We start from the raw sequence: 16,853 nt of genomic DNA, 5'->3' as shown, positions 1-16,853 counted from the left end.
CACGTTTCATCTTTTCCCAAGGGTTTTACAATCCTTGGGGGTAGGGTGTAATATGTACTAAGTCTTAAAACCGTCGTCAAAGTACACGAGTTTCAGTCATTTAGATAAGGAAGTAAATCAGATCAGATCCAATTTTAGGTTCTGTAATGCATGATTTGTGATCTGTAATGTACATTTTTACTGACCAGTTTAATTTAAATTTGGCCGTGTTTGATAGATCGACTCACGTTTTTTGTTTTCTCCAAGGGTTTAACAATCCTTGGGGGTAGGGTGTAGTATGTACTATGTCTTCAAACCGTCGTCAAAGTACACGAGTTTCAGTCATTCATCTAGGGTTTAGAAATCATATCGGCTAGGTAGTAGTTTTTTACTGATACACATAATGTACATATTATATTATATAATTGTTTTAGGTTCTGTAATGCACGATTTGTGATCTGTAATGTACATTTTTATCGACCAGTTTAATTTAATTTTGGCCGTGTTTGATTGTTCGGCGCATGTTTCTTGTTTTCCCAATGGGTTTAGCAATCCTTGGGGCTAGGGTGTACTATGTACTAAGTATCAAAATCATTACCAAAGTCCATGCGTTTCAGTCATTCAACAAAGGTTTAGAAAGCATATCGGCTAGGTAGTAGTTTTTAACTAACACACATAATGTACATATTATATTATATAATTGTTGTTTTAGGTTCTATAATGCATGATTTGTGATCTGTAATGTACATTTTTACTGACCAGTTTAATTTAAATTTGGCCGTGTTTGATAGATCGGCGCATGTTTCGTCTTTTCCCCAAGGGTTTAACAATCCTTGGGGGTAGGGTGTAGTATGTACTAAGTCTTAAAACCGTCATCAAAGTACACGAGTTTCAGTCATTCATCTAGGGTTTAGAAATCATATCGGCTAGGTAGTAGTTTTTTACTGATACACGTAATGTACATTTTATATTATATAATGGTTGTTTTAGGTTCTGTAATGCATGATTTGTGATCTGTAATCTACATTTATTGACCAGTTTAATTTAAGTTTGGCCGTGTTTGCTTGTTCGGCGAACGTTTCTTATTTTCCCCAAGGGTTTAACAATCCTTGGGGCTAGAGTATAGTATGTAGTAAGTATTAATACCATCGTCAAAGTACACGAGTTTCAGTCATTCATGTAGGGTTTACAAATCATATCGGCTAGGTAGTAGTTTTTAACTGATACACTTAATGTACATATAATATTCTGTAATGGTTATTTTAGCTGCTGTAATGCACGATTTGTGATCTGTAATGTAAATGTTTACTGACCAGTTTAATTTAAGTTTGCCGTGCTACTAGGCCTCTTAGACGGTGTAAGGCGTGCGATGAGATGGGCCATCACGACTTTAGAAATGCTTAAAGAGATGGCGATGGAGAAGAAGACGCGGAGGGGCAAGTGGCCAGCTTGATGTATTTTGTTCCACACATCATTATTGGGTTTTTTTTTCGGATTAGTCTTGTGCTTCACATGGTTGTCTTAGTATTATTAGTATTCCCACTGTCAGCATTTAATACATATTATTATTGCATTATTAATCTGTTTTCGTTCATTATCGTTAATGAAGTTGTACATTATTGGATACTAGCACTTCACTTACACTATATAGTTGTTCCATTACAGGTCATTATTGGACACAGTATGTACATTATATGTTGTATTACGAAACTGATAATGTACATTGTTGGCCTTGAAGTTTACCATTATTATCCAAACACACTTAATGGAGTGTACATAATATTTTTGCATTAGTAATCTGTTCTCGTTCATTATCGTTAATGAAGTTTTACATTATTAGATATTAGCACTTCACTCACTCTACATATTTATTCCATTACAATTCATTATTAGACATATTATGTACATTATACATTGCATTACGAAACTGTTAATGTACATTGTTGGCCTTGAAGTTTTTCATTATTATGCACACGCACTTAATGGAATGTACATTAATAATATACTACAGTTTAGAAACTCAGATGGTCGACCTTTCTCCCCCTGGGTTTCTTTTGGTCACCCTTTTCTGGAGTTGTGCTTGGCCCGACCTCGGCCAATCTTTCCCTGAATTTCTGCGCTAGTGTAACTGGAATTACATCATCGACTGCTTCGTCGATGTCCAGAATGCTTCTCTACTGTGGAATCATCAACATACAACATCAGAAAATTATTCTAACGAACAGAATAATGCATAATATTTGATATATAATGTATACTACTGATAAAAGAATGCACAGATTCATTCAAATAATGCACAAAGGAAAATTATACAAGCATATTTGTAAGTTGTGCTTTTCACCATTTCACCTATGTACACAAGCAGTCCCATAATGCCTAATACCTGGTAAATAATGTAAACTACTAGCTACATAATGTACAAATTCAATCAAATAATGCACATAGGTATGTTGCATTCACCATTTCACCCACATCACTCAGCAAGCAGTCAACTAATGGCAAAAACTTGACAAATAATGTATACTACCAGATATATAATGTAGAGATTCAATCAAATAACGTACAATATACGTGTGAGTTGTGCTATTCGCCATTTCACCCATGTACACAAGGAGTACCATAATGCCTAATATCTGGTAAATAATATAAACCACTAGCTACATAATGTACAAATTCAATCAAATAATGCACATAGGTATATTGCATTCACCATTTCACCCACATCACTCAGCAAGCCGTCAAATAATGTATACCACTATATAAATAATGGAAATAGATTCGTTACCTGCAGCCTGGGTAGGCTGAGATCTTGATGGTGGGCCTCTTTTTATCATTTTTAATCTGCGTGACGAACAACAAATCAAATTTCGAAACCATTTCATCTAAATAATCGCACAATCCACCATTGTAAACCATTAACTAATTACATATTCCATATAAGAAAAAACACTAACCAAAACAGAAACACATTTGTGATTACACAAAATCGCGACAAAGGCCAGTTTAAAAACACTGGATTTTTGAATGAAAATTCCGGAATCGACTTCTAGACGGAGAATATCGGCGTTTAAAGGTTGCTATTCCAAAAAAATAACTCTTTTCAAGCCTACCTTTTCAACGACTTCAAGAATATGGTCTCGCGCTACCGGAGTTCGATGTAGACAGTGAAATCGATGAAAAACGAGAGATTTCTGGAGATTCCGGGTTACTTCCCTTGGCGGCTAGAGTTTGGAGAATGGGTGGAATGTGGGGAGACGATTTGCAGAGAGAAGTGAATTGTGGGATTGACGTTTGGAGTGAGAGAGAGTGAGTAGATGGAAGGTTGTATCAAATCCCGCTTGATTTTCGCCAAATCCGTTTTGGGCGGTTTTCCATTTAGTTGTTTTACTACTTTACCCTTATAATGCACAAAATCCATCCTATAATGCAACACGGGATAAAAAAAATGAGATTTCATCCCGGTCCCTCCATCCACCAAATCCAACTACCCAAATTAAGAAGAAAGTTTAATCTTAGGGATCAAAAGGAGATTAATGCTTCCTTATATATATATGGCCTTGTGAGGGTGAGATTTTGTAGTTTAATTGAGAATTGAGATGCATTTTCAGCCACTCATTCACAACATTTTCGAAATGTCAACTGCAAGTAAATTATGTCAACTCGAGGGTATTATCGTCAATAGCCTGCACATCAAATGTCAACAACTTATACTTGACATTATATGTGTATAGTTGACATGAATTGTATATGCAGTTGACATTATATGTGTGTAGTTGACATGAATTGTATATGTAGTTGACATTATGTCAACTACACACATATAATGTCAACTACATATACAATTCATGTCAACTATACACATATAATGTCAACTATAAGTTGTTGACATTTGAATGTGCAGGCTATTGACATTTGATGTGCATGCTATTAACAATAATACCCACGAGTTGACATAATATACTTGCAGTTGAAATTTTGAAAATGTTGTAGATAAGTGGCTGAAAATGCATCTCAATTCTCGATTAAGCTAAAAAAATCTCAACCTAACATGACCACACACATATATATATATATATATATATATATAGGGGAGCGTTATTCTCCTTTTCACATCTTAGATCCTTTTTCCTTCTTAATATTATGCGTTAGATCTAAGGCATCAACGGATCAGATTGATTCTATAAAACTGGTTCCGTGTTGCATTATAGAAGGTGGTTGTATGCATTACAGGGTTATTATTGACATTTGACGGAAAAGTAACTGCCACATTTTGGTATCTGCGAATAATGCACCACATGGTCACGAGTAATGCATATAATTGACTATATAATGCACAATATGTGAACTGCAATGCATACGAATAAGATGTACCATGTTATGATGTTTGGACACACGTTTCTTGTTTCCCCTAAGGGTTTAATAAGCTTAGGGGCTAGGGTATAGTACGTAGACACGTATGTAATCTTCACATGGTAACGAGTAATGGATATAATTGACTATATAATGCACAATTTGTGAACTGCAATGCATACGAACAAGATGTGCTGTGTTATGATGTTTGACACACGTTTCTTGTTTCCCCTAAGGGTTTAATAAGCTTAGGGGCTAGGGTATAGTACGTACGCATTAATAACAAATTATAAAACGATACGAATAATTCACCAAATTGTCACGAGTAATGGATGTTATTAACTATATAATGCACAATATGTGAACTGCAATGCATACGAATAAGATGTACCATGTTATGATATTTGACACACGTTTCTTGTTTCCCCTAAGGGTTTAATAAGCTTAGGGGCTAGGGTATAGTACGTAGACATTACTAACAAATTGTTGTTATTGGAATATACGTATGTGCATTATTTGGTTTAGGTAGTGCATTATGTAGCTGTTAATTGTCATTATCTCAGTATATTATGCATTATTAGAGGTATTGTGTATATGGGTTAAGCAACGGATTGAAGATTACATACGTGCATTTAGTAATGTCTACGTACTATACCCTAGCCCATAAGCTTATTAAACACTTAGGGGAAACAAGAAACGTGTGTCAAACATCATAACATGGTACATCTTATTCGTATGCATTGCAGTTCACATATTGTGCATTATATAGTTAATAACATCCGTTACTCGTGACAATTTGGTGAATTATTCGTATCATTTTATAATTTGTTATAAATGCGTACGTACTATACCCTAGCCCCTAAGCTTATTAAACCCTTAGGGGAAACAAGAAACGTGTGTCAAACATCATAACACAGCACATCTTGTTCGTATGCATTGCAGTTCACAAATTGTGCATTATATAGTCAATTATATCCATTACTCGTTACCATGTGAAGATTACATACGTGTCTCCGTACTATACCCTAGCCCCTAAGCTTATTAAACCCTTAGGGGAAACAATAAACGTGTGTCAAACATCATAACACAGCACATCTTGTTCGTATGCATTGCAGTTCACATATTGTGCATTATATAGGCAATTATATGCATTACTCGTGACCATGTGATGCATTATTCGTAGCGGTTTTCAGCCATTATTAGATTACTATTGTACCCTCATAATGCACAAAATAGGACAAATAATGCAACACGGGATTAATTACCCAATGTTGATCTTGACCGTCCATATCTCTAATCTAATGGCTGATATTAAGAAGAAAAAAGGAGGAAATATATGAAAAGGAAATGAATACATCCATATATATATATATATATATATATATATATATATATATATATATATATATATATATATATATATATATATATATATATAGGGTTTTGATCTATGCAAAACTAGATTTAAATACAGAAACGCAGAACAATATCATAATTAGGTCACTTTTATGTCATAATTAGGTAATTTTTAGGTCATGCTAACAAAGCATGACCTAAAACGATCTTAGCATGACATTAAACCCAAATATTATAATATGACCTAAAATTGCTTAATTATGACCTTGCGTATTTTTGGTTAATTATTGACCATTAGATCATCTAATCCTAGGGCCAAGATTTGGTCTGCATTTCTGGATTTAAACACATACTTATTTTGATCATCTCCCTATATATATATATATATATATATATATATATGTGTGTGTGTGTATGTGGGAAGTGATCAATTGTTAATTCACTCTCTAGTTGCTAACTACAACTAATTTAAGACCATAGGATTTTAGAAATCTAGTGGTCTAAAATTTGCCACGTGTAATTTTTGTTTTTATTAATTAAATTGAAATAGATAAAAAAAACTACAAAATTAGGTTTTTGGATGAAAATGTCGATATAGTGTTTTGAAAATATTAACACAATGCTTTGAGAATATCAACACATTGCTTATGTCAACACATTGATTTAAGAATGACATTCTATATGTATTATATTGACATATTTTATATACTATGTTGAAATTTGTTGCTGTACGAAAAAATTAAAAATTTTTGATTTTTTTTCAAATTTTGACATCGGAATATATGCAAGTGAGATCTCATTAGAATCCTTATGAAATTATCTTTAATTTGATATGTTGTGCGAAAAAATAATTTAAATCGAGAAAGTTATATGCGTTTTAAAGTTATGTAATATTTTTCAAAAGTTAGTTACAACTAATTTGTTGTAAATTGACCTTAATACCCTTATTTAAGTTTTTTATTGATCGTATTGACATTTCGGAGCTGATGATCTAGGCCCTTGATTTGAATATTTAAGGGTTATTATTTAATTATAATTAGCAATTAAGTATAAAGTTAGCAATATAACACTTCCCCATGTATGTGTGTGGTGTGAAGTATAAAATAATTTGAGAAATATTACTATAATGAGGTAAAAAGAGACTAATCTATGTCAATTTGTATATTTAATTAAATTTAATTTTTTGTTGCGACTTAAATGAGGTATTGAGGTTCACTATATTATAGATGTGGGTCCGGACTCCACTTTTATTCATTTTAAATTATCTGCTCTTCTGCAAGAGCACAATGCCCATATCTGTGCTTTTCCACAAGGCATGTTCTTACAATATTCATGAGTCCCCACTATTCTATTATTCAATTTAAATACTTCAATTACTAAGAATATTTTTACAATATTAAAATGCATTAAAAATACTCAAATTTTATTAAACAATAATAAAAAAGTACATAATTAAAATCCTAAAAATTAAAAATTGAACAATTAAATTCTTAAAATTAAAAATGGATGATGAATGTGTGTATTTATAGATGATTTGGGGATAAAACATAATTTTTTTTTGAAAAAAGGCCAAAAATGGCTATAACTTTGGGAATTTGAAGATATATAAGTATTTTTTTTTCGGAAGTTTCGTCTGAATTTTTATGAATTAAAAAAATATAAAATTTAACGGTATAAAATGACGCCCAATCGCGCAGGGGCAATTGGGGGTCACGCCCAACCAAAAAACGCCACGTGTCCCGTCCGCCGCCAAGGACGTAGCTCTTGGCGACGAGCTCGTTCGTGCGACAACACGGCTCTGCCTTCTGCAAGAGCTGCCCGATGTGGATGCACTAAGTAGATTGGAGACATATTCCCTCTGTCCACTCAAGATGTCTATATTCTTGAATGACACAAAATTTTAAGGGAAGTAAGTAAAGAAAAAATTATAATTAAATATTTTAACCTGAAGAGAAGAAAAGAGAAATGCATTCATTTTCAAATATAAAAAATGAATATTTTGAGCTAGAAAAAAAAAAGTCACAAAACAAGAATTCAGAGTTCAGTGTATTACTCTAGTGGGCGGTGTAATGGATGTTGACACAGCCTCTTTATATCAACAATGTCACTTTGCGAGATTGGGGGTAAAATGGAGATTTGACAACTATGCGGCGAAAAGCCAAAAAGCGGGAGTTTGATCTCTTGACAGCACATTTAATTCACCCCATTTTGCTATATAAGCAGCAGCACCGCCTTTTCAGAATCAAAACAAAACCGTTTTCAGCTGAATCCATTCCTTCGCTTCTGCAATTGCAATTTCACCTCTTTTGCGGACATTCTTCTCTCACCGCCCAAGGTAAAGCAGTTTAATCTTAAATTAACCTCAAACAATTCCGATTTTCTAAATCCAGTAAAATCATTTGTGTAGTTGAATCTGCAGATGGACCACTCTCTGTCGTGTATGATATGTGATAGTTAGGTTGTAGCTGGTGTAGTATTGTTGTTGTTAGATACTAATTCAGCTGTTGAATGAGATATTATACGAGTATGGAGATGGAAGGTCATTGGGATGAAGGGTATAAGATGGGGATTTCGTGATTCTGTTCGGCGGTTTTTGTTGAAAAAGGTTTTGTTGTTTGATTGGTGAGGTTTGGGTTATGGTTGTGGGAGAGAGGATGGGGAAAAATGATATTTTGCTGCTGCCAACGGTGGGACCTCCTATAAAGAGACGGTTGAGAAGGAAACAAGCTGGAAGAGGCTCCTACAGAGGAAGCTAAGATTTGGTGCTACACATCAAAAAGGGGGTGGATATAGGGAGTTTCTTGGGTTTCTTTCCTGATTTAGAGTTGGAGTTGGGTGGTACTGTTAGGAATAGGGAGACGGAACAGAAACATGGCAAGCCGATTGCAAGAAGCACTCAGGAGCTTGTGTTTCAACACTGGATGGGAATATGTGGTTTTCTGGAAGCTCAAGCATCGATCAAGGATGTGAGTCTCTTAGTTCTCTATCAGATGTGAATGAATATGTTTCGTGATATAATCATCCTGAAATGTCAGATTGTGACAATCTACTTCTCTCTGCTATTTGGTTTATGAATTTTTTTGTGATTTTTTCTTCATAGCAAGAAGATATCTAGTTATTTGTTCAAAGAGCGACTGGAATTTTCCTAACGCTATGGATCTAGATGTCTAATACTGGCCGTTGGTTGCTTCGGATGGTCTTCAAACAACTTTATGTGCCTTTTTCAAGATTCAATTTGTAATAAATTGCTTCATTATTTTGGACAAGTGCATGACTACAAATTATGTTTCAAAATGGATAAATGATTATTCAAATTCTGCACCACATATATGTACAGCCTGGTATATATGTATGTACTAACTACTGAATGCAAATGCACCCATCCATCTTTGTTATGATACAAAAGGTCTAGTGTGTTCAAAGTAAGTTGCTATGTAACGTGAGATTACAATGCATTGTAAGATTGGAAATATTTTTAAAAAGATAACAAACAATATATAAAGGTTGTGCTTTCAAACCATTGCTATGAATTCCAGAATAACTCATGAAATAGAGTATTTGTCCCTTGGAAAAGTTAAGAGCTGAGAGAATATAATCACTCGTAAATCTCAAATCAAATGCTGCATTTGTGAGTTTAATTTTTACCAACCAGATAAACATCTACGTAATGAGTACATACGAGATACTTTTTTAACAACAAAATTTTGCAGGGTACTTCTCATTCTATTATTTTGGTTATTTTTAAATGTATAGATTAATTAGACTGTCTCACTGCGCACCACTGTATTGCAGGATGTTTACTTGGGCGGATGCGTATTATGAAGGCAACCAATATCCTGACAAGAAATCAACAGCAGGTACCCTGAATGAAGGTTCTTATTCACATGATCCTTTGGGATTAGCTGTTGCAAAGATGTCATATCAAGTATATTCTCTTGGAGAAGGGTACGAGGCTTACGGTTACTGCTTCTCATCTCTCTTTTGCATGTTCAAATCTACTTCTCTAGATAGAGTTTAAGTTAAACACATGAACTATGGCTTGTGGGTCACCATTTAGCATTGTTGGTCTCCGCACTTCTACAGGTAAATGCAGAAGTCATGGTTTCATCTATATCTGTGTACAAATACATATGCATGTCACTGTGTCTAGAGATGCAAGTATATGTTCACTTATACCCTATTCATTATGTATTTAATTCTGTGTCTTTTGGCCAAGTAGGGTTGTTGGGTATGTTGCAGTTTCTGGGAAGCATTCATGGATATTTTCGGATCAGCATGTTGTTGATTCATCATTCTCATCTGAGGTATAAATTTTATATGTAATATTGCTGTCTACAGAATTAAAACGTGAACCTTTTATTTGCATGCTCTACCCTTCTAGTCACCCTCAAGTATAAGAATGAAGTGTTTTGAGATAATAACTTGGGTCATGTTTCATGGGAGATATTTTTATTTTTAGTTGTCTATTTGGCTCTTTGTTTCTTTCACACTTCAAGAATAATGCTATTTTCGTTAATTGGGTGGATTGAATTTTTCTGTTGGATGTTTTTTGTAATTGTGAATTAACCCGAACAAGAAAAACTCTGGCTAGACTTTTTATTGAGGGGAATAACTCTGGTTAGATCTAATGTTGAACTTCAAGATTTTTTGGTTCGATTGAGATCGACTTACCTTTTAGAGAAGTTGTCGTCGGTATTTAGAAGTGTTAAACTGGAAATATGTCATGAAAATTTAGATGAAGATCAAGTAATGCTCTTCCTTGCTGCAACATGTTCAGTTTTGTTGTCATTCTTTCTGATGGGACTTTCTTTTATCCAGTATTATGGTGCTTGGCAAACACAGTTTTCAGCTGGCATCAAGGTGATTTCATCTCCCATTTGATTTGATTTTAGAGGTGCTTCTTATTGTGGTCTTTCACTGTAATGGTGTGGGAGTAGAATGCCGTATATTGTAAGAACCATTAATGCATAAGCTATATATTTTAATGATCTCTCTCACTGTATCCCTGGACCTTCTGACCTCTGGTTATTGCAAAGATTCTGCCGCAGAGTGGCTGACGGTAGAACCCCCAATAAATTTTGATTTTTTCTTCTAGTGTTAAGTAGATAATTATCTTATTACCGAGCTTGCCAACCTTAGTAGTGAATGTTTAAGGTTTATGAATCTTAGTAAGGTATCTGTTTTATATAAATATGTCTTAAACTCTCTAGCAGGACTAGGAGCCCATAAGTTTGAATTGAATTCACGCATTGTTAAACATAGGCATCTGTATTTCTGTTGGCACACTTGATGATTGCTTCCAGATTTATACTTTTACCGTGGATTGTCTTAACGTATGTGCTTTCAATTCTTAGGGGACGTTTACTTTTCATGATTGATAAGATAGATGATTGGATATCTTTATCCTCAATAGGACAATTTAAAAAGAAAAATTAGGTCAAATGATAAGGGTAATAAGGGCCTTGGGATATCCCAAGATCAAATTTATCAAAGTAAACTAGGGATTAGCTTATACGGTTTTTATGTTTCTACTAATCCTCAAAAGTGAGCTCTACTTTCTCAGTTATGTATGTCTACTTAGTTATTTAATCAAGATGATTTTTTTTGAAAATTCTGGAAGCTTGAAATTGGTTCATGAAGCCTAAAACAAAATGAGTTTAAGGTTACTAATTTCAGGAGTCTATTTAATGATGGATGTAGGATTTTAGTTTTGTAGAGAGCGCAAGAGAGTTAAATGAGGAAAAACACTCATATGTTAATTATTATGGTTCTATCTATCTATCATATAATATCTCAATGTTCTAAATTTTTATTTATATTAAATAAAATACAGTATCAAATATCACGAATTCTTATATGTTCAGTCAAATTACTTTATAGGTTCAGTGCAATTGCCTAACAGTTTCATTGCAAAAGTTCTCACAATTCTCAAAGAGTAAAAAGTTTTATTTAAACCACATAATAAGGTTGGGTTATCATGGAAACTACATTTTTCATGAGAACATGAGATGACTGCAAACTAAACGTATAAAGTCATAGGATTCACAGTGGAAATAGCTGCATTAAAAAATAGACCTTTCGTTCTTCATGGGATTCAGCTCAACACCCATTCATTCAGCAAGGAGTGGATCCCTTATATAAGATTGGTTCAAATAGAAATCTCTTATTCGTGTGAACCCTTGCACTGTATTTTAAGTAATTCATTAAGTTATAAGTGATTCTCTCTGAACCTGTAAGTGTTACTGAACTGAACTCGACACTCTGCGAATACAGTTACCTATTTGTTCATGTGAATTCTCAGATTCTAGTCTTTAATGCTGGCAAAAGAGATTTTAAAATTTATTTTTGCTGGATGCTGTTTGCATTCTGCCTACAAAAATCTGTAACATGAGATGTCTTGCATACAGACCATTGCAGTTGTGCCTGTTATTCCACATGGAGTTGTACAACTAGGCTCCCTTCATAAGGTATTTTAACTGTACCTCAAGTTCTCATCTTCATCTCGTTCATTTCTGTTATTTATGCAAGGTACAAGGGAAGTGTTATGCAAAATGCATGCCCTCATTTTCTGATAAATCTTGCTTTGTATGTGAGGCATATCTCAGACAATCTGAAGAACTTGCAATTCTTAGGTTATTGGTAACTTTACTTCTTTTGTGATTGTTGATGAACAAGTGTTTTAATGCTATGCTGTATGTAATAATTTGGCATTTCCTATCAGTACATTTTCTACTTGTTCTTGATTGTTGGAAAATTTAGCACAACTATTTCTCCTTACCATCTTATCTTGAACGTTAGCTATTCCTGTGGAAAACTATTCATTTTGTCTTAACATAATCACACACTAAATAAATTTCCAACCAATTGTTGTCTGAGTGCCTATGACCTACTTTGAAATAGTTCTAATTGACAGGCAAGAAGACTAGACCCCATTAGTTTAATTTTAGCTCTGAAGTATTATGAGGTATCATTATGGCTTGCCTTTGATGAAATGAAAAATGCCAGCAAGTGGTCAAGGTGTATGAAGAAAACACTTAAAATCTGTTCTTAAGCGTAGTATTCTTTGACTGTATCAGATTGCTGAGGATTTGAAGCTGGTTGACCATATCAGAAATGTTTTCTGTAACCTGCAAGATTCCTTAGCTGGTGGTATCCCAATCTCACTTAAGAATACTTCTCTGGTGAATCTGTCGTTCCATCTCTTTCATGCCCCTCCCGGCACACGTAGTTAGTTAAATGAAGATTTATGCTGCATTACTAATTTCATCTTAATAACTTATACCAATGTTCCTTTTCAGTTAGATACATGCACAAGAGCTTCACATCCAGTTTTTCAGCATTGCGTAACTAAAGTAAAAGGGTCTGAGGATGAGGTGGATTCTTGGTCTAAGTTGATTTCACCGCTTGGGGAGTATGTTAATAATGATCATACTTTGCCTCCAAAGGGGGGCTTTTCAAATAAAAATCTGAAAATGAAGATGCATGAAAGTGCAGAGTGCTCGAACCCTACAAATGATATTCTACTTCCCTCAAGTTGTGAGAGTATGTTTACAAGGAAACAACAAGGAGAGATGGAATTTGTTAATAATTCAAAACATGTTGGAGAATCGAATGGTGTTGGGAATTCAGGGAAGATAGCAGAAGGTATTTGTGCGGCACCCATCAATAATGTAAGGATTGAAAAGTCTAGCTTATGTCATGAAACTCTACCAACTGAAGGTTCTCAAATGGTCGTATCCAATGTTCCTACACACAATATCAAGTCTCCTGCTTTTCCAGATCACGCTGATATTGATTTTCCAGAACTTACGAGCCTTCAAATGCGTCTAGATTTTGTGAACCCAGAAGTACCAATCAGGCCTAATTGTGTTGAGATGCAGACTGAACCTTTCAGTTTCTGTGCTGGCTATGAACTGTATGAGGCATTGGGACCTTCTTTCCAGAAACAAAATGATTGCGTCTGGGAGGCAGAAAATATTGGTTCAGAGATGGCCGTTGAGATTTCTAAGGGAATTGGCAGTTGCAGTCTGCTGATGGAGAACCCTGATATGCACCTTCTAGATGCAGTGGTGGCTAAAGCGAGCCATAAGGGAGATGATACAGAAAGTGAAATGTCATGCCGCGACACTGGGGAATCTCTATTGACTGCTGACAGAACACCTTGCAATAGTGTAGGCACTCTGAGTTCGGCAGGTTTTTCATTTGACCGAGACACGTCATGTATCTTCAACTCAGTGACATACGGTGTTGAATCTATGAAAGGTATCTCACCAACCAGTTCTAGTAGAGGCAGTGAATATGTGGAAAGGTCTCAGGTACCATTAAAGACATCTAAAAAGAGAGCTAGACCTGGTAAAAGCTGTAGGCCAAGGCCCAGGGATAGACAGTTGATCCAAGACCGGATAAAGGAATTGCGAGAGCTTATTCCAAATGGATCAAAGGTGATATTAGCAGCGTAATTTTCTTGCTTATGATAGTTCTCCATTTTCTAATTTGTTTGCTGAAACTTCTGAATCACACAGTGCAGCATTGATTCACTTCTTGAGCGAACAATTAAGCACATGATCTTTATGCAAAGTGTTACCAAGCATTCAGAAAAGCTACATAAATGCTCTGCATCAAAGGTAAAAAATGATTATTATTCAAACGAAAGCACATTTGTTCCTATTCGTGCAATCTATTATCTTTCTGTGTTTTCTTTCACTTTGGCAATTTCATCCACTGGGGGTTCGCTTTTCCCTTTAGGTGTTGGTTTTTTGAGTGGGGTGAGGTTGCAGAATATGTGTGAGAGATTAGCTTTCAGGTGGATACTAGCTTCTAAATCCATACAAGAAGTAAATATGTAAACAAATGGATATTCTGTTAACTTCAAAAGAAACTAAACTAGCAAATTGTCTTGAGGTTCAACTGAAAACATCCTATGCCTTCTATATATTCATCAATTTGCAAGAAAGAAAAAACTTAAGAGTAGAAAGATGGCAACTATTAGTTGTTCTTTTTAGTAGTTTGCATTATATTCTTACCACATGCTTTCTAGATAGCTGAAAGATTTTACATGTAAATGCACACAGATGAATTACGAGTCTTATGAGACATGTCATGCTTTATAATAATAAATTTAATCTCATACGGCACTCGCTTTTCATGTCGGGTAGTAGAACTTGGTAAACATGAAAAACTGATTTATGAACCTGAACAAATTTAACTTTTCGTGCCATGAGGGTTAACTGTTCTTTCGAAGGGGAAACCAACGAGAATTTCTTGTTTGTGCAGTTTTCCTTAATCTCTGCATTTTGCTCTTGGATCTTTGCTCATGACACATTTTACCTGCTCGATTATACCATCATTTATTACTATTTTAAAAATTGGCTTTAACTGGAAAAGAAATCTTGTTTTTTCAGTTTCTTGACAAGGACACTGGTATGAGGAAATTTTCACGTAGTGAGCAGGGTTCGAGCTGGGCTGTAGAAGTGGGAAACGACCAAAAAGTATGCCCAATCATAGTTGAAAATATAAATATGAATGGCCAAATGTTGGTTGAGGTAATAGAAACCTTGAGAAATCTGTTGTTTTTATGTCCAAAATAAGTCTTTGAACTCATTTGAGTTGGCAGAGCATGAGCTGAGTTTCAAGATAAAATGGATTTTTCTTGTCTTCTAATCTCCAAGTTATCCTGCTTGCTTGATATAGATGCTTTGCAAAGAGTGCGACCAGTTTCTTGAGATAGCAGAAACAATCAGAAGCTTGGGTCTAAGTATTTTGAAAGGCGTATCAGAAGCTTATGGAAATAAGGCTTGGATGTGCTTTGTGGTTGAGGTACACATCTAACTGTAGCGAGATTAACAGATATGATGAATTCGGGTTCCACTTTGTAGTTTGTAATCTCTATAAGATATGTGTTCTATGTAACCTTTAGCGCAGACATATTCCATGTCAAATACCAAAATGCAACTCCAGCAACGTAGTTAATTAAGTCGATCTTTCTTAGCTTGTGTCCTTACCTAGATAGAAATGGTTTTATTGATGCATGATGAGTATAAAGGGGACTTGGCTAGCTTTGGAATAAAAGATGACCTCATTAGCAGGATCATTTTGTTAATTTTTCTAGCACATGTTACTGGGATGGGTTGGTGTAATTGTTGACCAGATTATGTGTCAGAGATGCATTCATTAATTTTAGAAAATTTGTTACAAATATAAATGGTTGCTTATTTTATATACTATACTTCATGGAATAGAAGTAGCAGTGTATTGTTAGAAAGACCAAAATGAAAATAAAGCTATCCTCAAGTTTGAGTCTAGGATCAAAATGTAAGGATTCAATAGTTTTCATAAGCAGAGACTTGGTTTAGATTTGGCAATGCTTTTGGTACAACATTTCTAATATGTTTGCTTTTCTTAAAGCAGAATAACAGAAGCATGCACCGGATGGATGTTTTATGGTCATTGATGCAGCTGTTGCAACCTAAAATTTCAAATTAATCCGCAAGTTCATTACAAACAACTAACGTTTTCCGATCTCCACTGCTCGGATGAAGCCAGAGATAATTTTTGGGAGGCTTCTTCTCTTTCCAAGCCATTGTAACATTTTTTTGTGTATTCAGTAGCAGAGGTTGCAGCAAAAGTTTCGTTTCTATTGTCTGACGGCGATCTGTGACAATGTGTGTATATTTTCTTCTGTAATTTGGAGTGCTGGTGTGTTTTTTCTTGTATTTTTTACCTGCCTTTTATGCTGCAGCAATACAACGTTATTGTGTGTTTGATATATAAGTGATTTACATTTTAATATTGATTTTTGATGTAGTACTTACTCCCTTTGTACCTGCTAAGTGAGGCACTCTTTTTGAGCACTTGAGTGAAATATAGTAAGAGAGAGAATATACAGAAGAGGCTAATAATTCGAAGTGCTCGAGTAGCTAATTAACCTCCTTAGATATAATACTTTAGCTTGCTGATACTATAGTAATCCCGTACATTTACGGGATAATTCAAAGCTGAAATAAAAGTGACTCAGAAATGCAGAACCAGAACGGAACATTTGTAGCCGACCTTCTGACGCAGCTATGGGCGGCTATGATGGATTCCAGCTTGAAACGGACAAAGAAAATGGCTGATGACCAATGCACTTCAAGTGGTGGCGGTGGCGGTGGCTGATCCGTGCCCGGCGA

The 16,853-nt window shown here is 34.9% G+C and overlaps 1 protein-coding gene across 4 annotated transcripts; it reads left to right on the top strand.

Moving 5' to 3' along the window:
- The first annotated feature begins 7,872 nt into the window (after positions 1-7,872).
- LOC121765211 (transcription factor EMB1444-like) lies at positions 7,873-16,471 on the top strand. 4 transcript variants are annotated; one of them, XM_042161249.1, is made up of 12 exons: positions 7,873-8,020; positions 8,105-8,651; positions 9,478-9,630; positions 9,905-9,989; positions 10,504-10,545; positions 12,093-12,152; positions 12,762-12,866; positions 12,984-14,126; positions 14,208-14,309; positions 15,087-15,227; positions 15,376-15,501; positions 16,090-16,471. In XM_042161249.1, the coding sequence occupies exons 2-12, from the start codon at positions 8,557-8,559 to the stop codon at positions 16,165-16,167; spliced, it is 2,130 nt and encodes a 709-aa protein (XP_042017183.1). In that variant the 5' UTR covers positions 7,873-8,020; positions 8,105-8,556; the 3' UTR covers positions 16,168-16,471. The 4 variants fall into 4 exon arrangements, with proteins under 4 accessions (XP_042017183.1, XP_042017185.1, XP_042017187.1 ...); XM_042161251.1 differs by having other exon boundaries at positions 8,093-8,651; XM_042161252.1 differs by having other exon boundaries at positions 7,874-8,020; positions 16,093-16,471.
- Positions 16,472-16,853: the final 382 nt, after the last annotated feature.

Source organism: Salvia splendens, chromosome 14 (genome assembly GCF_004379255.2).
Source record: "Salvia splendens isolate huo1 chromosome 14, SspV2, whole genome shotgun sequence".
NCBI lineage: Eukaryota > Viridiplantae > Streptophyta > Magnoliopsida > Lamiales > Lamiaceae > Salvia > Salvia splendens.
Note: the sequence above shows the minus strand (reverse complement) of the source record. Positions and strands in the feature narration are given on the sequence as shown.